This window comes from Chelonia mydas, chromosome 1 (genome assembly GCF_015237465.2).
Source record: "Chelonia mydas isolate rCheMyd1 chromosome 1, rCheMyd1.pri.v2, whole genome shotgun sequence".
NCBI lineage: Eukaryota > Metazoa > Chordata > Testudines > Cheloniidae > Chelonia > Chelonia mydas.
The window spans coordinates 247,593,238-247,617,788 of NC_057849.1; the positions used below are offsets into that span (position 1 = coordinate 247,593,238).

Here is a 24,551-nt window from a genome sequence, read left to right on the forward strand (position 1 = left end):
GGTAAAAAAAAAAAAAAGATTCCCTGTGCCAAATTCTGTCCTCTGTTACACCTGTGCCGTCCCATTGTCTTCAGTGGGCTTGCACAGGTGTAACTTGGGCCAAAATGCGGCTCTGCCATTGGAACCTAGTTAGCATGATGCATGAGCCAGAATATAATCTAGCTCACTCTCCTGCAATTTTGTTAGCTCTGCTGGACTTATATGGATAAAAAACAAAAAAAGAAAGCAACCTCATTCTTAGTAACTCATCGGCAGCCGTGACTGAATTGAACAACTGCTGAGTAAAAAGGTTCCATTTCCATACTCACTTTCTCAATTAGAACTGCACTTTGTACCCCAAAAAGAAAAGGAGTACTTGTGGCACCTTAGAGACTAACCAATTTATTTGAGCATAAGCTTTCGTGAGCTACAACTCACTTCATCGGATGCATACTGTGGAAAGTGTAGAAGATCTTTTTATACACACAAAGCATGAAAAAATAGCTCCCCCCACCCCACTCTCCTGCTGGTAATAGCTTATCTAAAGTGATCACTCTCCTTACAATGTGTATGATAATCAAGTTGGGCCATTTCCAGCACAAATCCAGGTTTTCTCTCTCTCTCTCTCTCCCCCTCCCCCCGCCCCAACCCACAAACCCACTCTCCTGTTGGTAATAGCTTATCTAAAGTGACCACTCTCCTTACAACGTGTATGATAATCAAGGTGGGCCATTTCCAGCACAAATCCAGGGTTTAACAAGAACGTCTGAGGGGAGGGGGGTAGGAAAAAACAAGGGGAAATAGGTTACCTTGCATAATGACTTAGCCACTCCCAGTCTCTATTCAAGCCTAAGTTAATTGTATCCAATTTGCAAATGAATTCCAATTCAGCAGTCTCTCGCTGGAGTCTGGATTTGAAGTTTTCAGACAGACATCATCTTCCTTTCCAAATGCAAACAGATGGACATCATACCAAAAGGACTGAAGGTAAAAAATCCATTACAATCTACATACCACACAGACTATACTGACAGCTTGTGCCACACGCTCTCAAAGAAACTGCGGAACCACCTGATCAACATCCTCTACAGCAAACAGGGAAAGATAAAGAATGAGCTCTCAAAAATGGATACTCTCATAAAAAACCAACCTTCCACACAAACTTCTTCGTGGCTGGACTTTACTAAAACTAGACAAGACATTTACAACACACACTTTGCTTCTCTACAAAAGAAAAAGGACACTAAACTTTCTAAACTAGTACATGCCATAAGAGGCCACAGCAATGGTTCCCTCAACCCACCCAGCAATATTGTTAACCTATCCAACTATACTGTTAGCCCAGCAGAAGCAGCTGTCCTATCTCGGGGCCTGTCCTTCTGCCCCTCCACCCCCACGAACATGATACAGTTCTGTGGTGACCTAGAATCCAATTTTCGACGTCTCCGACTCGAGGAATATTTCCAACATACTTCTGAACAACATACTAATCCACAGAGACCTCCCTACCAACACTACAAAAAGAAGGATTCTAGGTGGACTCCTCCTGAAGGTCGAGACAGCAGACTGGACTTCTACATAGAGTGCTTCCGCCGACGTGCACGGGCTGAAATTGTGGAAAAGCAGCATCACTTGCCCCATAACCTCAGCCATGCGGAACACAATGCCATCCACAGCCTCAGAAACAACTCTGACATCATAATCAAAAAGGCTGACAAAGGAGGTGCTGTTGTCATCATGAATAGGTCGGAATATGAACAAGAGGCTGCTCGGCAGCTCTCCAACTCTCCAACCACTTTCTACAAGCCATTACCCTCTGATCCCACTGAGAGTTACCAAAAGAAACTACAGCATTTGCTCAAGAAACTCCCTGAAAAAGCACAAGATCAAATCCGCACAGACACATCCCTGGAACCCCGACCTGGGATATTCTATCTACTACCCAAGATCCATAAACCTGGAAATCCCGGGCGCCCTATCATCTCAGGCATTGGCACCCTGACAGCAGGATTGTCTGGCTATGTAGACTCCCTCCTCAGGCCCTACGCTACCAGCACTCCCAGCTACCTTCGAGACACCACTGACTTCCTGTGGAAACTACAATCCATCGGTGATCTTCCTGATAACACCATCCTGGCCACTATGGATGTAGAAGCCCTCTACACCAACATTCCACACAAAGATGGACTACAAGCCGTCAAGAACACTATCCCCGATAATGTCACGGCTAACCTGGTGGCTGAACTTTGTGACTTTGTCCTTACCCATAACTATTTTACATTTGGGGACAATGTATACCTTCAAATCAGCAGCACTGCTATGGGTACCCGCATGGCCCCACAGTATGCCAACATTTTTATGGCTGACTTAGAACAACGCTTCCTCAGCTCTCGTCCCCTAACGCCCCTACTCTACTTGCGCTATATTGATGACATCTTCATCATCTGGACCCATGGAAAAGAAGCTCTTGAGGAATTCCACCATGATTTCAATAATTTCCATCCCACCATCATCCTCAGCCTGGTCCAGTCCACACAAGAGATCCACTTCCTGGACACTACAGTGCTAATAAACGATGGTCACATAAACACCACCCTATACCGGAAACCTACTGACCGCTATTCCTACCTACATGCCTTCAGCTTTCACCCTGACCACACCACACGATCCATTGTCTACAGCCAAGCTCTGCGATACAACCGCATTTGCTCCAACCCCTCAGACAGAGACAAACAGAGACAAACAAGATCTCTATCAAGCATTCTTACAACTACAATACCCACCTGTGCGGAAGTGAAGAAACAGATTGATAGAGCCAGAAGAGTTCCCAGAAGTCACCTACTACAGGACAGGCCTAACAAAGAAAATAACAGAACGCCACTAGCCGTCACCTTCAGCCCCCAACTAAAACCCCTCCAACGCATTACTAAGGATCTACAACCTATCCTGAAGGATGACCCAACACTCTCACAAATCTTGGGAGACAGGCCAGTCCTTGCCTTCAGACAGCCCCCCAACCTGAAGCAAATACTCACCAGCAACCACATACCACACAACAGAACCACTAACCCAGGAACCTATCCTTGCAACAAAGCCCGTTGCCAACTGTGCCCACATATCTATTCAGGGGACACCATCACAGGGCCTAATAACATCAGCCACACTATCAGAGGCTCGTTCACCTGCACATCCACCAATGTGATATATGCCATCATGTGCCAGCAATGCCCCTCTGCCATGTACATTGGTCAAACTGGACAGTCTCTACGTAAAAGAATAAATGGACACAAATCAGATGTCAAGAATTATAACATTCATAAACCAGTCGGAGAACACTTCAATCTCTCTGGTCACGCGATTACAGACATGAAAGTTGCGATATTACAACAAAAAGCTTCAAATCCAGACTCCAGCGAGAGACTGCTGAATTGAAATTCCTTTTCAAATTGGATACAATTAACTTAGGCTTCAATAGAGACTGGGAGTGGCTAAGTCATTATGCAAGGTAACCTATTTCCCCTTGTTTCCCCCCCCCCCCCCCCCCCCCCCCCCCCCCGACGTTCTTGTTAAATCCTGGATTTGTGCTGGAAATGGCCCAACTTGATTATCATACACATTGTAAGGAGAGTGATCACTTTAGATAAGCTATTACCAGCAGGAGAGTGGGGTGCGGGGAGGTATTTTTTCATGCTTTGTGTGTATAAAAAGATCTTCTACACTTTCCACAGTATGCATCCGATGAAGTGAGCTGTAGCTCACGAAAGCTTATGCTCAAATAAATTGGTTAGTCTCTAAGGTGCCACAAGTACTCTTTTTCTTTTTGCGAATACAGACTAACACGGCTGTTACTCTGGAATTTTGTACCCCAGATACTCAGCTGGCATAAGTCGGATGTTGCTCCATTGACTTCAGTGACACTGTGCCAATTTACATCATCTGAGAATCTGGCTCCATTAGTTGCATCCTTTAAAATCTCTTTTTCTGCACTTTTATGTATGTATGTATGTTCCAGAAAGACACAATTCTCAACTTTTCTCCCCTCTTATGGATCGGTAAGATGTGCAGTTGGGACAGACAGGCATATTGGGCAGGTTAAATCATAAACAGAGGGACAGCCGTTTGATGTTTCTACAGAAAGAGAAAACAAGGAGCAGGGCTGAGGAAAGCGCAGACACAAGAAGCGCTGAATGTGGCACCATTAGGGCCTCACTAAATCCAAGTGTGAAGAGGATTAGGGAAATCATAGTGCTTTCTCCATACCCATTTGCGTCGGAGACAGTGCAGGGGGAAAAGAGAAGAACTCCTCAAGCAGATCTCTGCTGGGCTGCACTGTAGCCATGTTTATACAAGTATCTAGCAGGGCTTGTCACACCAAACCGTGTGACTGAATTCTGAGTGGGACTTGGGGGTGGTTTTTGGACTGGTTAACCATTAGTGTAAAGGATCCTCTCTGGGATGGAGGAAGAGGATGCAAAAGTTCTTTAAGTACAGTCAAATTGTAGTCAATATTGATAAATCCTAAATTGTTTTATTATTGATATGACGTACAGCAGGTGCTTTCTAGAGCAAATAAAAAGATCTGACTAGAGCTGATTAGGAAATGAATTTTATTTACCACATTCAAACTTTAAAAAAAAAAATTGGATTTTTCAGATTTTCAATGAAACCCTGAAAAATTTCAGCAGAAATGGACATTTTCTCACATTTTGTCAAAAATTTGTTTTCGTCTAAAAGTTTTTGATGAGCTCTAGATCTGACATGTTCCATTCCCTGAAAATCTAAATAGTCCCATTTAAGAAATGATGCAACAAATGAGAGTAATTAAAATTTACCCTTATTCGGGAAAGCACAAGCTAGTGCTTACTTGAATAGGAACCCTTCCTTGCATTAAGGCCAGTGCGAGGGGAAAGAGGAAGGACAAGGGTTATACACTACTCAGTTCTGGTATGTGCACATCTCAATAGTAATTGAATTTATTATGTGTTCTAAAACAATATATTTGAAAATCATTTCCTCTTTGGGGCCCTGACACTGCACTGTAGATGTTACTGGGAATTTTTCCATTGACTTCAATGGGAGCAGGATCAAGTCCTAACATTCCTGCTAGGCACAGGGTTCAGGGTCTGTACCAAGAGATGCCTGAAATGCTGAAAAGCGTGCAGCTCCCACGTTGCCCTAGGTATTTGTGGCATCAAGACCTCTGGAAAGACAAACACAAAGCCCTGACTTAGCGTCTTTGCAGCTAAAAAACGAACAAAGACCTTTTCTGTTTGCATTTCAGATGTATGTAAGTGCTGAGCACTATTATTATTTTATATCATTTAAAGGCTACACATTCATGGCCAAGTTCTGCCTGCTTTAGTCACACAAGTAGGTCTTTGAAGTCAATGGGAGCTCTGGCTGCTCAATCCCTTTGAAAGTCAGGCCACTTAGTTAGGTGTCTAGATATGGACTTAGACAGTCAAGTTGGAAAATATTAGCCTCAAATTTATTGCATCCCACTTTTTTCCCATCTGTACATGGGGATTTTAGCTGCAGAACCTCAAACAAATGAGGGAGGATTATTAACTAATTAATGTTTGTTAAACACTGTGTAATATCTGTAATATCTTCCACCTGTGGTTTTCAAATGTTACTATTTGACATTTTTCAGAGTAACAGCCGTGTTAGTCTGTATTCGCAAAAAGAAAAGGAGGACTTGCGGCACCTTAGAGACTAACCAATTTATTTGAGCATGAGCTTTCGTGTGCATCCGATGAAGTGAGCTGTAGCTCACAAAAGCTCATGCTCAAATAAATTGGTTAGTCTCTAAGGTGCCACAAGTCCTCCTTTTCTATTTGACATTTGTTATTGTACCTCACTTAATGGTTGTAAGGGGCTTTGGAGGCATCGGGCACTACATACCTGTGACATAGCATGAAAACTGCCCTAGCTTTGTCAGCGTGAGTCATAATTACACTGAGTGATGGGGAACCTTACAATAGTTTTTTACTGTGTTTTCCTACCTACTAATTCACAAAAGTCTGATGCAGCAATGGAAAGACTCCCATGGAAGTAACTGGGTCAGGCCCATAATTTGGAATCTACAGTAGGGTGATTTACCAATGTTTTTTATTTAAAAAAAAAAAAAAAAAAGCATTTCAGTTCTTCTTAAAAGTTGGACTGTTCACTCTATGGCATGTTTCATCATGCTGCATTCATGGGCCAATGTTATCTTTCAGTCCATAGGGCTGCATAGCATGCAAAGCCACAAGTATGAGGAAAGATTGGGGAGGACCAACCCACGTGATGATCTCTATTTGTAGCATGGAAATTCACACTGATCCCTTTTAACATAAACATAAATGTGAGGAAATGAACATTTGATTAAACTAAACACACAGGCCTTTTACATCCAGGACCCTAATTTAAAGCACAGTCACCTCCATACAGAAAATAGCAGCTGAAGGAGGAATTATTTAATTTAATCATCTGGCTCTTATGTGACGCCGTGAATGTCTGCTGAGAGAAGGGGAGAAAAACCCTCCTCTTTATTCTAGTAACCACCGAGGAACACTTCCATGGCAGGAAAGATTAAGTCCTGCATGTACTTAATGTGCTTTGGACTAGTGACATGCCCTTCGGACAGACTACCCCAGTTTTATAATTCTCTCATTGAGACTTTTGGACCTCTGGCAGTCCTTTCTCCTGTTTTATTTCCTCCCTGCCTCCCTCCTGCTGGGATACTTCACCATTCAGAATTTCTGCCACCCAAGTAGAAATTTTGATAGTGTCAGACAAGCTTAGCGAGAGACTCTTAATCTCTGCAGACTGAGGCAAGCCTAGGGAGCGAATTGAAGTGACTTCCCAGGTTATGGGAGAATGTTTTAAGGATGCCAGAAATAGGCTATCCCTGTACTCTGTCACTCTGACCCACTACAAACGTAATTGCCAATGATTGTCTCAAATGTTCAGCTAGCTGGAATTCAACAGTTTTTCTAGGAGTAAAGGAAACAGTTTATGGAAAGGAACTATTCTCCCTCCCCAACCCCTAAATTAAAAAAATGCCAGTGGACAGAGGACAAATTCTAAAACCCACCTGATTGGGCCCTCTCCATTTATAAGAAGGTCCTTATACAACAAGGGCCAAATCCTGCCACCTCCTCCATGGCTGTGGAAGAATCCAGAAACAGCAGAACCTTCCTTTATCTCTCCCTCTCAACGTTTGGTTATTCTGGCTTAGTATATGGGGAGTACTTAAGCCCAAGAAAATCTGTCCTTCAAACCAGAGTTTGTGTGTGGTTGAAGCCAGAACTGGTTTATAGAATTTCTTTCTCCTCTTTTGGTTTGTAACCTGCCTCTGACCTGCAGTAGAATAAACCAACCTAAGGACTCTCTCTTCCTCTCTTCTGCTTACTTTAGATCTTCTGCCTTTAGATCTTCTCTCTTCTGCTTACTTTAGATTGTACTTTATTCTCCGTTCATTCACCCATAGGTATTGATGGTAAACCAGGTGTTTATGAATTTCTGCCTGTTTTGGTTAGGGATGCATGCATATGTGTTTGTTTTCCTGTTACAGAAAAATCTCTGTATCTCATTGAATATTTCCTTTTGAACTATCAGGCTGTGATGACCTTTTCTTACAGTACAAAGGCAGCCTGCTGTAGGTAACACTTGTCCATCCTCCATCAAGAACTGGAGTTTTTGAGTCTGAGGAAGGCCTAATTGACTTCAGATGGAGTCAAAGCTGCTGTAAATTTACACCTTCTTCTGGCTTCTTTTTCAGGATTGTCACACCAACTGAGACTCCCACTGTACCGTCATATGAACACTTACTTAGGGCCAGTTTTTCCTTACACTTATACCAATGCAACTGCAGGGCTTCAGTGGATTTACACCTGTGTAGCTGAGAGAATTTGGCTCTTAGACACCCACTCACTGGTCAGTGTGTAACTTATATGTCAACCATACACATCACTTCTGAATTTGGTCCACTGAATCTGCACCTGAGTAGGCCTATGTCAGTGTAACTTGTGTGACAATGAACAAGAAGAGAGGGCCATAGCAAGGAAAGCAACTAAAACAAGAGTGTAAGAAGGTGTGAGTTACAGTAGGCTACAGCTTACTTTCATCTACACCTTTTTAAACCTTCTTCTAGCTCCTTGGAATGTAAATTACACCAGCTCACACTTACCCCTTACTGGGGTGTAATTGACTATAAGACGGTCTAAGTATGTATAAAGGTAAAAGCTGGAAGCTGGGACTGGATGACAGGGGATGGATCACTTGATAACTGCCTGTTCACTCCCTCTGAAGCATCTGGCACTGGCCAGTGTTGGAAGACAGGATACTGGTCTGTATGGACCATTGCTCTGATCAAGTATAGCCATTCTTATGTCCTCATTCACTTTTTTAATGCTTTGCATTTTGTTGTGACTGATTTTGACTTTAACACCTCTGTGTCTAAATCATAGCATAAATCAGAAGTCCAGCCTGAAATTATATGTCCTCTGACAGATTAAATGTATTGGATGGAGGCAAGAATACTTGTGGCAGTCATTACACTCTGAATCACTTTGGCTACTGCATAGAGTTTTTTAATCCTATGCTGTAGCTGTAATGAAGGCAAATAATTTGTTTTTTCTCCTCCCACAATAGTATCCATGTAGAGCTGCTGAGTGTTTCCGGGTAGGTGACAGCATGTTGAATCCAGACTGTATCTGCTGGGAAACAAAATCAAACATCTCTTGCTATGAGGAAGTTTCTGTTGCCTGTAGCCAACACTATTGATTGAATTCTTTCTGTACGGGCCAACTCCAAGATGGCAGATCTGAGTTTGCAGTCTTCCCTGGTCAAGTCATCCCCAGTTTCACTCCCTGAGACACTGAATATTGTAGAAGGGCTTTGGTGTAGACAGGGCCCGTGCAAGATGTTTTGCACCCTAGGCGAAACTTCCACCTTGCACCCCCCCTCCGCCCTGAAGCGCCCCCCCTGCGGCAGCTCCCCACCCCCCCACCCCCGCCCTGAGGCTCCCCGCTGCCCCCTTGGGGAGCCGTGCGGCAACTGCCCCCTCCCCTCAGCCCGGGGAGCCATGCGGCAACTCCCCGCCCCAGCTCACCTCTGCTCCGCCTCCTCCCCGAGCATGCTGCCGCTGCCACTTCTCCACCTCCCAGGCTTGCAGCACCAATCAGCTGTTTGGCACGCAAGCCTGGGAGGGAGAGAAGCAGAGCGGGGCAGCGCGCTCAGAGGAGGAGGCAGAGCAGAGGTGAGCTGGGGCAGGGAACGGTTCCCCTGTGCACCACCCCTCCCCCCCCCACTTGCTGCAGGCGGCCCTCCCTGCACCCCTCTGCCCAGCTCACCTCCACTCCACCGCCTCCCCGGAGTGCGCTTTTGGCCGCCCCCAATCACTTGGTGCCCTAGGCGACCGCCTAGTTCGCCTAGTGGTTGCACCAGCCCTGGGTGTAGAACTTAAAGGACATTCAAGTATTTCAGTGTGGCTAGTAAAATCTAGCAAAGGGAAAGCTGCTTCCATCAAGCTAGCAGTTGTTAGGCTTAGGCTCAAGAAGCTATCTTTGTTCATTGATATGCACACTAAGTGCCATCTCATCTCTAGTCATGCCTGTCTTGATAAGGTTATTAAAAAGGTTGTAGAGGGGCAGCTCTAACATTATCTGGTGTTCAAAGGTTTCTTTGGCCCCTGTCAGTCTGGGTATGGCAGACAGATGATTCTGATGGTGTTGCGGGATTATTTGCTCACTGCTAGGAGCAGATAATCCCGCAACACCACCAGAATCATCTGTCTGCCAGATCAAGTGCCCAGGCTGATTCTTTGATCAATTAACAGTCTTTGAGCCATACGATCAAAAAACGTTGCTCATTATTTGTGGACCTTGGCTGTGGTGGGTAGGGTTGCTCTTCAGCAATTTTGCTCTTTCCTTTCTGAGAGGTCCTTGAGGTTGATGCTGGTGTATTGCTTACGTACCCAAATTTCTGTCACCCTCCTGTCCACCATTTTTTGAGCGGATGGTAAAGTGATTTGGTGTGCGTGTGCACACAAATGTTGTAAGTCATGGAGCTACAGTGATTACATGAGCTACAGATCTAGCCAACAATTCCTAGTGGATATATCTCATAAAAACACAGTAGGCACTAACTGGCCCCTTATTAGCCATCTCAACAAAGAGGACAAATACTGAATGAATCCTGGTGACTGAATTACCCTCTCACTGCTAGAGAGGTCCTTCCAAGTCATGATGGACACACATTGGTAGGGCAGTATGAGGAAAATTTGTACTGCATCTGCTGTGCTCCTGTAGACAAAGAGAAGACTTAAGTTTCCACTGCTGTTAATCCAGTTTCTTAAACCAGTGCTAAATTCCCTTTCATTTTGTTTTTTTCCAAATCCTATTGGTTGCACTGTATCCACTTGTCCATGGACTAGAACGGCTGATTTATGTGTAAGGAGTCTATTTGTTTTCACTAGTATTTAGGAATCCTACCGCTATGCTTACTGCATGTTTGCATTGCCATTAGGAAGAATTTACTTTTTTCAAGTAGCACTCAGTATGCTTTCCAAAAAGAAATAAGGTTCAAGCCCTACCCTTAGGATCTTACTATCTAAAGTCAGACTGAGGTTATGGGGATAAGTCCTTGGCTGTTAAAGACCCTCGATCCACAAGCTGATCTGCACATGCAGACTCCTGTGCCCATACGGAGCTCCACTGAAGGTGCAGAGAGTGGAGCTCCATGCAGGAGTCTGCGTGAGTGGAACAGCTTTCAGCATCCGGAGCTTAGATTGCATTAGTGCCCAAAATGTGTTGTCTCTTTACATGGCCCTCAGCACTGTATTGTCTGAGCACTTTGCAGTCATTCATGAACTTTATCCTCACAATAGCGCTGTAAGGTAGGGAAGAACCATCCCCGTTTTACTGATGGGGAACTGAAGAACAGTGTAGATGAAATGACTTGCCTGAGGTCCTGAGGTCATACAGGAAGCTTGTGGCCAAGACTGAAGCTGCACTAAGGTCTCTTGAGTCCTAATCTGCTACCCTATCCAGAAGACCATCTTGCTTACTTCTTCAGTATCTGGCAAGTTAGGCATTTTCTGGTCAGAGAAAAAGGGTTGAAAAAACAAAGGGAGAGATGATGGAGGAATGTGTTGCCCATAAACCTGAAAAATAAGCCAGTGAAATATGCCCCAAAATACCTCAATGGATTACACTCCTAAATTAGTAAGGAAAAGAGATAAAACCACTGTGAAAACTATTGACTTATAAGGTAAGGTAAATCTTTGTGTAAGGCAATGGTCACAACGTTAAAATGTCTGGTGTTTTATTACATGCAGTGTGGTGCCTCCTTTATTCCTGCTTTCTCCAAAAAGGAATCTATTTCTGCACTAAAACATACCCAGCACTGAGTGACATTCAATGTATAGATGGGCTACACAGGGGCTTCAAGTGGCATCTTAGCATGACAACCTGCAACCCTCTCAGGCATACCTGCCAATATTTGAAAGCTGCAATTAAGGATATTTGGAGAGAAAAGCAAATTTCAACACCTTTGAAATACAGTGGGCTAAAAGAGTTTTTTGAGAAAGGGAGTCAAAAAACAAATGGAAAATATTTTGTTAAAAATATATCAGGAATGTCCCTCCTGAATAGGGATGTTTGGCTTTGGGGACGACACCCAGTCCAGGATCAGACCGTGCGCACAGCTGCTGAAGTAAGTTCAGCTACTTTGAAGTTAGAAGCATGGAAATGCCAACAATTATGTAGCATCTGACGTATGAATTCACTGAGGTGCAAGTGAAAGTTGAGCTCACACTCTACTGCTATTGGCCTGGCTCTTTTTTCTGACATAAACAAAACCAATTTTCTTCCATGGAAAATCATGTTTGTGTTTCTTTATTTTGCTTTCTAAACTGCTAATTCCCTAAAGGAACTGAGGCTATTTGAAATAGCAAAAAAAAGTTTTCCATCATTTAATACTATTTCTTTATGTAAGGTTTGGATTAAAACTTACTTATTATATCAGATTACCTTATAATTATGTTAATTAGCGACTACAGAAGTAAGCAAGGCACTCACAGGAGGGACACCATGGACTGAGCGTGGCTCTACAAGTCAGAACCAACTGAATTCTGTTCTCAGCTCTGCCACTTATTCACTTTGGGCCTGATCCTAAATTCCTTGCTCACCCAAAACATCTATTGCAATCAATGGGAGATTTAAGTGCACAAGCAACACAGGAAAAGGGCCAGTGTGCTTACCTACAATTAAAAAAAAGAGAGAATTATGTGGAAAATACAGGGGAAAGATTAGTTTTAAGGGGCAGAGACACAAAATCATACACATTACGTAATATATTCAAAGCCCTTTGTTTTTGGTTTTTATTTTGTTTAAAAATTCTCTGGAATTTATCAGTGTTTATTACAAAAATTAAAAAACAGCTGAAATTAACTTTACAGTTTTTGGGTCAATAGCAGGGTCAATATCGGGGAACAGGAGGACAGTGGGAAAAAAACAACAAATAGAGAAAAGAGTATTGAAAGTAAAAGCAGTTTAATGCTGTGGTTTAATGCTATGAAGACACCATCTACTCATGCTGACTCCTCCACCGCTTATCCGTCTGGGCCCACTCCAGAAGGAGAGACGACAGCTTGGTTACCTGGGTCGCTCAGGTTATCAAGCCACCATCTTTCCTCCCCACCAGTGGGGAGCCCAGGGTCTGTCCAGGTTACTGAGCCACATCCAAAATTCAGGTAATAATCTGTAAAAACCAAATATTAGCTTTTGTAAATCCTGGGAATTTCTCAGTAAAAATTGGTAAAAAAAAAAAAAAAAAAAAAAAAACCCACAAAACAAAGGGCCTTAAATATATGTGTATCAAAGTGTAGAATTATTTGCATAGTCACAGAGAGGAAGGATGCTCTTACGGTGAAGGCACTGAATTTGGACTCAGGAGATCTGAGTTCACTTCCAGGCTCTGCCACCGACTTCCTGTGTGACCTTGGGCAAATCACTTAATCTCTTTGTGCCTCAATTATTTTTCTGCAAAATGGGGCTAATAATATTCCTTCCTGCCCATCCTTTGTTTCTCTTGTCCATTTAAACTGTCAGCACTTAGGCCTGGTCTACACTACGAGTTTATGTCGGATTTAGCAGCGTTAAATCCGAATTAACCCTGTACCCGTCCACACAACGAAGCCATTTTTTTGACATAAAGAGCTCTTAAAACCAATTTCTGTACTCCTCCCCAACGAGGGGATTAGCGCGGAAATCGACATCGCCGTTTCGAATTAGGGTTAGTGTGGACACAATTCGAAGGTATTGGCCTCCGGGAGCTATCCCACAGTGCACCATTGTGACTGCTCTGGACAGCACTCTGAACTCGGATGCACTGGCCAGGTGTACAGGAAAAGCACTGGGAACTTTTGAATTTCATTTCCTGTTTGGCCAGGTGAGCTCATCAGCACAGGGGACCATGCAGTCCCAGAATCGAAAAAGAGCTCCAGCATGGACCAAACGGGAGGTACTGGATCTGATCGCTGTATGGGGAGAGGAATCTGTGCTATCAGAACTATGTTCCAAAAGACAAAATCCAAAACGTTTCAAAAAATCTCAGAGGCCATGAGGGACAGAGGCTACATCAGGGACGCAACACAGTGCCGCATGAAACTTAAGGAGCTCAGACAAGCGTACCAGAAAACCAAAGAATCAAACGGACGCTCCGGGACAGAGCCCCAGACATGCTGCTTCTACCTGAGCTGCATGCAATTCTAGGGGGGGCCGCCACCACTACCGCACCCCTGTCTGTGGACTCCGCTGATGGGGTACTCTCCACCATGCCTGAGGATTTTGCAGATGGGGAAGATGAGGAGGAGGAGAATGAGCTTGGGGAGAGCACACAGCAAACCGTTCTCCCCGACAGCCAGGATCTTTTTATCACCCTGACTGAAATACCCTCCCAACCCAACGAAGCTGGAGGAGGGACCTCTGGTGAGTGTACCTTTTAAAATATAATACATGTTATAAAAGCAAGTGTTTTTTAATGATTAAGTAGCCCTGAGGACTTGGGACGCATTCGTGGCCAGTACTGCTACTGGAAAAGTCTGTTAACGTGTCTGGGGATGGAGCGGAAATCCTCCAGGGACATCTCCATGAAGCTCTCCTGGAGGTACTCTAAAAGCCTTTGCAGAAGGTTTCTGGGGAGAGCAGCCTTATTCCGTCCTCCATGGTAGGACACTTTACCACGCCATGCTAGTAGCAAGTAATCTGGTATCATTGCATGACAAAGCCTGGCAGCGTATGGTCCCGGTGTTTGCTGGCATTCAAGCAACATCCGTTCTTTATCTCTCTGTGTTATCCTCAGGAGAGTGATATCGTTCATGGTAACCTGGGTGAAATAGGGGAATTTAATTAAGGGGACATTCAGAGGTGGCCGTGCCTACTTGGCTGTTTGCCTGCCCCTGAAAGGAAATCCTCGCTGCAGTTAGCCACGTGGTGGGGGGCGGGGGGCGTTGGCGCTGAGCTGTTCGCATTTGGCTAGCAGGGATCTTCCCTGTTACCAGCCAGGCGGTGCGGGGAGGGGAAAATCATCCCAGAAAATTGGATTGGGGGAGGGGGTTAGTTTGGTTTCTGCTGCTGCACATTAACAGGAAAACTGCAGCATTAAATGGCCAACTCAACGGGCTTTGCTTGGTATGAGAAAGGAGGGGGCTGCTGTTATGAAGGTTGCAGAAGCCGAAAGACTATGGCTTACCATGGCTGCCTGCAAACTGAATTCTGTTGCCCAGCCCTGCGTGTGTGATCTCTAACACCAAAGCCACAGGCACTCAATACAAGATGCAAAATGCGACCTTGTACCAAAATCACATGTGCTATGTAATGTGAATAGCGTTGTTCACCGTGAAAGAGTATAGCCATTGTTCTGTAAAATGTATCTTTTAAAATACTTCACTCCCTTTTTTTCCTCCAGCAGCTGCAAATGTTTCAAGCCTCCCTCCTCCATCCCAAAGGCTATATCAGATAAGGCGGCGAAAAAAACGCACGCGTGATGACAAGTTCTCTGAGCTCATGCAGTCGTCCGGCACTGACAGAGCTGTGTGGATGGACACAATAGCAGAGTACAGGACAGTGGCCGATGAACGTGAGGAGAGGTGGCAGCAGGAAGATCAGAGGAGGCATGAGGAAACGCTGGGGCTACTGCAGGATCAAATGGACATGCTCCGGCATCTGGTGGAGGTTCATGAATGGCAGCAGGATCACAGACTGCCGCTGCAGCCCCTGTTTAACTGCCTTCCCTCCTCCCCAAGTTCCATAGACTCCTCACCCAGATGCCCAAGAATGCGGAAGAGGAGGCTACGAGCACCCAATCACTCCACCCCAGTGGACAGCCCAAGCAACAGAAGGCTGGCATTCAAGAAGTTTTAAAGTGGCTTTTTCCTTCCCTCCTACCCTCCTCCCACACCCCACCCGGACTATCTTGTGACTTATCTCACTTTTTTTATAATCACTTAATAAAGAATACATGTTTTTTAAATGATAATGACTTTATTTCCTTTGCAAGCAAGCTGTGATCGAAGGTGGGAGGGCAGGTGGCTTACAGGGAATTTAGAGGCAACCAAGAGGGAGGGTTTTCATCAAGGAGAAACAAACAGAAGTGTCACACAGTACCCTGGCCAGTCATGAAACTGGTTTTCAAAGCTTCTCTGATGCTCAGTGCTTCCTGCTGTGCTCTTCTAACCACCCTGGTGTCTGGCTGCGCGTATTCTGCAGCCAGGCAATTTGCATCAACCTCCCACCCCACCATAAACATCTCCCCCTTACTCTCACAGAGATTGTGGAGCACACAGCAAGCAGCAATAATCATGGGAATATTGGTTTCACTCAGCTCTGAGCGAGTTAGTAAACTGCACCAGCAACCCTTTAAATGTCCAAATGCACACTCTTACCACCATTCTGCACTTGCTCAGCCGATAGTTGAACAGCTCCTGACTACTGTCCAGGGTGCCTGTGTACGACTTCATGAGCCAGGGCATTAAGGGGTAGGCTGAGTCCCCAAGGATAACTATAGGCATTTCAACATCCCCAACAGTTATTTTCTGGTCTGGGAAGTAAATCCCTTCCTGCAACCATTTAAACAGACTAGAGTTCCTGAAGATGTGAGTGTCATGAACCTTTCCCGGCCATCCCACGTTGATGTTGGTGAAACTTCCCTTGTGATCCACCAGTGCTTGCAGCACCATTGAAAAGCACCCCTTGCGGTTTATGTACTGGCTGCCCTTGTGGTCCGGTCCCAAGATAGGGATATGCATTCCGTCTATAGCCCCACAATTAGGGAATCCCATTGCAGCAAAGCCATCCACTATGACCTGCACATTTCCCGGAGTCACTACCCTTGATATCAGCAGATCTTTGATTGCGTGGGCTACGTGCATCACAGCAACCCCCACAGTAGATTTGCCCACTCCAAATTGATTCCTGACTGACCGGTAGCTGTCTGGCATTGCAAGCTTCCACAGGGCTATTGCCACTCGCTTCTCAACTGTGAGGGCTGCTCTCATCTTGGTATTCTTGCGCTTCAGGGCAGGGGAAAGCAAGTCACAAAGTTCCATGACAGTGCCCTTACACATGCCAAAGTTTCACAGCCACTGGGAATCATCCCAGGCCTGCAACACTATGCGGTCCCACCACTCTGTGCTTGTTTCCCGGGCCCAGAATCGGCATTCCACTGCATGAGTCTGCCCCATTAACACCATGATCTCCAAATTGAGGGGGAATGCGGTTTTAGAGAAAAGTGTGTTCATGTCCTCATCACCGTGATTCCGTCGCCTCCTCGCCTGGTTTTTCAGGTGCTGGTTCTCCATAAACTGCACGATAATGCGTGAGGTGTTTACAACGGTCATAACTGCTGCGGTGAGCTGAACGGACTCCATGCTTGCTGTGCTATGGCGTCTGCTCCTGCTCGGGCAATCCAGGGAAAAGAGCGCGAAACGATGGTTTGCCGTTGCTCTGACTGGGTTTAGCAGGCCGTTGATTTCACGGAGGGAGGGAGGAGAAAATGAATACAAAACAAATCTGGTCTATTTCTTGTTTTGATCCACTTCATCTATCTTTATACATCTTGCTGGCAGCAGACTGTGCAGTACGACGGCTGGCCATCGTCATCTCCTGGGTGCTCGGCAGAAGACGGTGCAGTATGACTGCTGGCCATCGTCTTCTCCTGGCTGCTGATTAAAAGACAGTGCACTGCCGGTAGGACTGAATCGCCATGAGACGAAACTTAAAAGGGAAATGACCTGGCTGAGTCACTCCCATGTTTGCCCAGGCACCCCTGACCTCATCGAGTTTGGTTAAAAGAGCACCCAGGACTACGTCGACGACAGATACCAGTCATACTGCACTGTCTGCTGCCAAAAGGCAATAAACTGCTGCTGTGTAGCAATGCAGTACGTCTGCCAGCACCCAGGAGACATACGGTGACGGTTAGCTGAGCGGGCTCCATGCTTGCCGTGGTATGGCGTCTGCACAGGTAACTCAAGAAAAAAGGCGCAAAACGATTGTCTGCCCTTGCTTTCACGGAGGGAGGGAGGGAAGGGGGGCCTGACGATATGTACCCAGAACCACCCGCGACAATGTTTTAGCCCCATCAGGCACTGGGATTTCCACCCAGAATTCAAATGGGCGGCAGAGACTGCAGAAACTGTGGGATAGCTACCCACAGTGCAACGCTCCAGAAGTCGACGGTTGCCTTGGTACTGTGGACACACTCCGCCGACTACATGCACTTAGAGCATTTGTGTGGGGACACACACAATCGACTGTATAAAAATGCTTTCTACAAAACCAACTTCTATCAATTCGACCTAATTTCGTAGTGTAGACAAGGCCTTACTGTCTGTTTGCACAGCACCTAGCACCACGGGGCCCAGTCTTGTTTCGAGGCTGTAGGCACTATAGTAATAGAAATAATAACAATAAATGATTATTGCTGAAGTAAGGGACAAAATGCATATTGTATTGACTAGAGACGAGACCTCCTTTAATATAAGAGAAGAGTAGTAGCCCTATTTGGGCCCGGTGTGGATTTGAATAACTGACATAGCCTCTCTGCCTATATTTCCCTTCTGAAAAATGAGTGTAATAGAACTTATCTACCTTATAGAAGGATCTGTCAGAGTTTGTACAGCCCTTGGAAAATCTGAAGTGGCACATGCTGTCTCAGCTCTGAATAAAGGGGACGTTCTAACCTGGCCAGGCATTCTCATTTTATTGTACATATTGTCTGCATATCATCTGGAATTGTTCTCTGCTTAGTATTTTTAGTATGTAACATACATTTTCACATGAAAATTCAATAAAATATGCATTATGTATGAAAGCTGATGTAGTAAATGAAGAATGGACAGAATCCAGTCCCTGTTGTGAACCTCAGAGGCCCCAAATCTTCACAGTTTTAGTCTAGCCTGGCGTAAGTGTCTCTTCCTAATATGCTCCATGTCAGATTTTAGAAGAGACAAGATCCTTTAATTTAAACCGTACTCAGCTTTACTGGGGATTTTTTCAGATGTACTTTCTCTGCCCTCTGCTGACAGAACCGAATAATGACATGTACGATCTCTGTGAGTTTTCCAAGACAAGAAATGGTGAGAGAAATGTTCTCTCTCTCTCTGTTGTAGGGCTGGAGCTTTGTTATTTGTTTGTTCTATTATTGTCCCTGTTGGCTCCTTTTTAGAATGTAAATTCATTGGAGCCAGAGTTGTGTTTGTTTATATGATGCTTTCTATCAACTGAATGTATACTTTCAGAGTTATGTAAATTAGGCCCAAATCAAGATCTGCTACACAAAGAGCAAATAAACTGGGTTTGGACAAGAGATCACCACGGGAGGAAACAGAATTATCCCCTCCCATATCCACTACTATGGTCCATTGGAATAGCACAAGTTGTTGCCACTGTGAGGAATTTTGTAGTAAAGGTCCCACTGGGCACACTGTGGGCCTACCCTCAAATGCCATGACCTTGCCATGGAGAAACTCACCACGGCGCACCATTCCAGGGTGCATTGGTCAGTAGTCTCCAACGTAGCTCCTCCACGGCCTGCAGCTCCAGCAGTTTCCAGTACTTAATTATCTCTTTCTTCCTTTCTCCCAGGATGTTCCTGACTACCAAAATGTCCAAGAGCTCCCTTACCTGGATATGGTGATTGCAGAGACATTGCGCATGTACCCACCTGCATTCAGGTATACCTTTTCCCTCTAGCGCCTAGAGAGTACATCATTAGATAAATACAGTGGCAATCTGTTTGGAAGCCCCATGCTCTTGGCCTCCATGTAGCTATCAGTACTGCTCGTGCACTTGAGAGATACAGTGGGGCCAAATGAATGAAGAAGACTGGCTAAGGCAGCTCTGCTTAATGCACCCTTTTCAAAGCCAGCTGGTGAGGAGTCTCTTTTCACTGTTCTTCGGGTCCCCCAAGCCCAGGGGAAGCAGTATCTTTGAAGCAGACTAGCCTTAGGAAGTCAGATGGTTCTTCTTTGCTCCACTTGAGAGATCAGAGTATAGAATTTACGTAGCCTACTGGCTGAGTAGGCCAGTCACCCCATTAAACCCCTGATCTTCTGAAGTTTGTGCATGTCCCTTGCTGTATTCAAAACCATGAATTGTACTATGTGCTATATATAGCTCATTCTGTAGTATAACATTCTGCCCTAATACTGTACTATACCATTATAGCTAACTCTAGTGCCTCCATCCAGTGGGTATTCGAAATTTTCCTTAACTGATATTAAAATAATTTCCCAGGGAGCTTAGAAGTGTTTATTTCAAAAAAGTGGAAGGGAAATTAGCAAACCGTGTAAGATCACAAAACTGTAACAGAACACAAATCTCAGGTCTCGGGGTGGGATTTTCAAAAGCAAACCAGCATTAACCTAACTCTGTTTCTATTAAAGTCAATGGTAGAGCTCCCCTTGATTTCAGTAGGAGTAGAGTTAGGCCAATGCTGAGCACTTTGGAAAATCCCACTCTATGGTAACAAGTACCTTAAAATAAAATAGCTGAAAATTAACCCCTCTTTTACTTACCCCCAAGATTTGAGGGCAGGATCTTCCAAGATTTTCTGTGGAGTTGCACAGGGTTATAAGGGTTAATTATGCTTGCTCATAAACGACAACATTTTACTCTGAAATCCATGGTATATACATGGAAGTTCCTGTGCCTGTTAAGCATCAGGGACATTTGAATTTCAACTCTGTCTGAAACACTGGGAAACAATCAATGTTTGTCAGATGGGAAACAGAATTAGAAGAGAAGGAAGTTATTTTGAAGCTTCCATTGATGTCATTTGTGGTTGTTCCTGATCTCTATCTAAGGCCCAGTGCATTGCAAAGATGCCAGATACATAAGACAAGAATAGTGCTGTATTCCAGAATACAAAGAAATAGTGACAGGTTTCAGAGTAGCAGCCATGTTAGTCTGTATCCACAAAAAGAAAAGGAGGACTTGTGGCACCTTAGAGACTAACCAATGTATTTGAGCATAAGCTTTCGTGAGCTACAGCTCACTTCTGAATGCATCTGATGAAGTGAGCTGCAGCTCACGAAAGCTTATGCTCAAATAAATTTGTTAGTCTCTAAGGTGCCACAAGTCCTCCTTTTCTTTTTAAAGAAATAGTGAAAATTCAATAGCAAACAAAATAATTTTACTACCATGAGTGAGAGAGATTTAAAAACAATCTGAATAAATAGAGAACTTCACTCTGCAGAGCTGGTGGTCCAGTACCTTTCACCAACATCCTATTCACTTTTCAGCAAAAGGGAGGACTTGACAATATTTTTCTCCAGGCTTTGGTTCATAGTTATCTATTTTTATTTAATTTTGTGTGAGAGAGAACATTATGCTGTGAATAGTGCCAAAGTGACAGTCCTAGAGACTGAAATCTTCTATTTATTCACTAAATAGGTACAGGGCAGGCACCAGTAATCATACATAGTACCCCAGTCATGAGGTCACTGCTGATCTGGAGGATGCACTTTTTAGGGATGAGATAACAGTTTGGCCTCCAGGGTCCATGCAGTCTTTGGTTTCTGCTGAGACTGTTCATATATTATTATTTGTATTACTGTACCACTTACAGGCCCCAATCAAGACCAGGGCCCTATTTTGCTTGGAACCATTCACACATATAGTAAGAAAGAGTCTTTAATTTGAAAAGCCTACACACTAAGTGGACAAAACAGACGAAGGATGAGAGAAAAGAAGTATTATCCCCATTTTACAGTTGGGAAACTGAGGCACTGAAAGATGAAGGATAAATTTTTCAAAAGCACCTAAGTCTCATTTTCACACATGATTTAGGCACCTAGGGGCTTTTGAATTTTTTAGCCTTCATCTTTTATTGCTTGAAATTCAATTGGATTTAAGCATCTAAGTCACTTAGGGTAAAAATTTCAAAAGCTCCTAAGTGGCTTGTGCAAGGTCATGCAAGAAGTTTGTAACAAAACCGGGAATTAAACCCAGATCTCGAGTGCTAGGCTAGCGCTTTAACTAAAAGACCATCCTTTCTCTCTAAGAAGGGAGCCAGTTCTGGTAGCAGTTTCTGTGATTTTCAGTGGCTAATGAGAGGAGACCATCAAACTAATTTAACATGTAGGATACCAAACAGCCATCAGGAGATAACAATGCACAATAGGAGCTGGGGCCTCTAGTTGCTATGGTAATAGAAACATGAAATTACTCATAAAAACCTCCCTTAAAAGAACATTATGAAGGGTTGCAAAGTCAAGCTCTCAGAAGTTAGGAAATGCCAGAATAAAGTTAACCTTTAATCTGGCCCCCTTATGTGTATGCATTGTGATAGTCTCTACTGACATGACCACATGGTTTTTTTTTCCACAGGACCCCGCCTCATTTGGTGCACAGGATGGACGGTGCTCACTTAGTGAGCAGCTATTCAATCTTTTCTTTCATCCCCATTGTTCAGTGTGTGGCCCCAGGTCTCATTTACTGCACACTATTCAAACTGTGCTCTGAAAACAGAATTATTAATTCCCTCATGGGTTTTTCTGTGAGCTCATCACTACAGAGCTGAGAGAGTCACAGACATTAATTAATTTATTTTCGCACACCCCTGTGAGGTGAGGGAGTGGTACTGTCTCCATTTTCCAGATGGGGAGCTGAAGCATAAATGGATTAAGCTCAAAAGTGTCTATTAATTTGGGGTGCCTGAGTGAAATCTAGCACGTGATTTTTCAGCGTGCTTAGAATTACACAGCACTTTGTGTCCAAGCCCAGCTCCTATTGACTGCCGTCGCAGCTGAGCGCTCAGCACTTCTGGACGTCAGACCCCAGGGTATCAGGTTGGGGACCCAGAAAATGAGGAACACAACAATTAGTGACCAACTCTGAAAAGTTTGGTATACGGGACTTGTCCGGAATCAGGAAGGAACTCTGTGGCAGAGGCAGGGAGAGAAGCCAGTTCTCCAGAGCATCATTCAACTGCCTTACCCATAAGATCATCCTTTCTCTTCCTGCAATCCCGTCTCATTCAGTACACATCTTCTAGCTACTGCAACAAATGAAGGAGGCATCCTACAGAGAACAGCCTCCTTCACACAACCCCAATTCATTTCCAGAGAAGGTCCATCCTGTGCAGTGAATGAGGGCAAGGGACCCGTGACAAAAGTACTATGGCGTCATTAATGTAAGGCTGTATCATGGGCACTGGAACAATTTGCATAAGGAGGCAGAATTAAGGTTGCACAGGCACCTTAATGCTGGATTTCCTGACTTCTGATTTTGCACCATTAATTTTTATTGTGAATAATTTCCTATGTTTATAAAAAAGCAAACTGAAAAAAAAAACCTAGACATTCCATCATGTAGCATCATACGGATACCCACATGGGCCATCAGCATTGCTGGAACCTTTGGATCCACTGCTAGGGTTGCCAACTGTCTAATCACACAAACCCAAACACCCTTACCCCCCTGCCCCACCCCTTCTCTGAGGCCCCACCCCACTCATTCTATGCCCCCTCCCTCCGTCACTCACCTTCCCCCACCCCCTCACTTTCACCGGGCTGGGGCAGGGGTTTGGGGTGCGGGAGGGGGTGCAGGCTCTGGGATGGGGCCAAGGGGTTCGGAGTGTGGGAGGGGTCTCTGGGCTAAGCCTGGGGCAGGGGGTTGGGGTGCAGGAGAGGGTGCGGGGTGCAGGCTCCAGCTGGGAGGCGCTTACCTGGGATGGCTCGTGGTCAGCGGCGCAGCAGGGCTAAGGGTGGCTGCCTCCCCTGGCCCTGCACTGCTCCCAGAAGTGGCTGACAAGTCCCTGGGGCCCCTGGGAGCTGTGAAGTCGGTGCTCGGGGTGCACGGAGACCCCTGCCCCCGCTGGGAGCAGCGTGGGGCTAGGGTAGGCAGGGAACCTGCTTTAGCCCTGCTGCGCCACTGGACTTTTAGCACCTAAAATCTCCTGGTTTGGCTTCAGTAGCCTCTGGGAGATAGGGCCTGATTCCAGGAAACTCCTGGCAAAACCGGGAGGGTTGGCAACCCTATCCGCTGCTCAGACCTCTGCCTCCTGAGCTGAGTAACTGGTTGATAGCAGTAGTAGGTTGCCATTCTGTCTGTGGATCAGAGTGAGACACTTTGCCGGTTGGTTTCATAAATTTTTGCTGACAACAGAGAAATGGTGAGGCTCAGAATGGGAATCTTCGGCTCCATCCCAAGCTCTGGAGGGCAGTGTGTTCTCGTGGGCACAGACTCTTCTGCCCATTTCCCCCAAAACTTGATCCCTTCTGCCCTGTTCCCTCCCCAGTCCTCTCTCTTCCCCATTCCTGACTCCTCATCCCAGTTCCATTCTCCTTACCTAGCCAGTTCAGGTTTCTTATCCAAATCCCACTCTCCTTGCCCGACCAATCATAGTTTTCCCCTGGAGAGTCCCCATCCCACTCGCCCACCACCCCACCCTTCCAGTCTCCTTGCCCAGTCATTCCCACTTTCCCCCATGCCTTCCCATCTCCTAGGCCCCAGTCTTCTTGCCCAGCCAGTACCAGTTCACTACCTCCTCATCTGCTCGGTCTCTGATCCCCCCCCTTGGCCTCCAATTCCTACCCTCTCCCTTCAACCACATTTGCCATCCCCATTGTTTCTCAGTCTGTGTTCTCAGGCTCCTTGTCCAGTCCCATTGTCCCATCACCAGCTCCTTATCCCAGTCTCTTTCCCCCACATCTTGGCTCCTCATCAGATCTGTCCCCTCCAACCCACTGATTCCCAGTCTCCTTGCACAGCCAGTCCCAAGCTCTGTCCCTAAATCTTCATTTGATCTGTCTCCCCCATTTTGCTGCCAGTACCAGTCTGCTTGCCCAGCCAGTTCCCAGTCCCTATCTCTCTACCCCTAGTTCAAGTTTCCATCGCCCTCTTTCCTGTCCACCAACCTCCAGTAGCAGTCATCCCAACCCCTCCAGACTCCTTGTCTCAATCTGCTCCCCTCACCTTTGCATCCCTTCCCCTGGTCTAGTTTTTATCCCGTCTGCTTTCAAATCAGGATGCTTCCTCCCCCTCATTGCCTGAGTACAACAGGGGGGCATTGAGAGCACC

At 45.3% G+C, this 24,551-nt stretch overlaps 1 protein-coding gene across 14 annotated transcripts in view; it reads left to right on the forward strand.

The window, feature by feature from the left end:
* Positions 1 to 24,551, forward strand: part of TBXAS1 (thromboxane A synthase 1) — a 323,500-nt gene that overhangs the window by 291,098 nt on the left and 7,851 nt on the right. For all 14 annotated transcript variants that reach the window (XR_005222459.2, XM_043541631.1, XM_043541625.1 and 11 more), the window contains one exon: positions 19,113 to 19,201. Coding sequence is in view for 13 of the 14 variants with exons in the window: in XM_043541631.1 (XP_043397566.1) it covers positions 19,113 to 19,201 (89 nt within the window). In the remaining variant the exon portion in view is untranslated. The remainder of the gene's footprint in view (positions 1 to 19,112; positions 19,202 to 24,551) is intronic.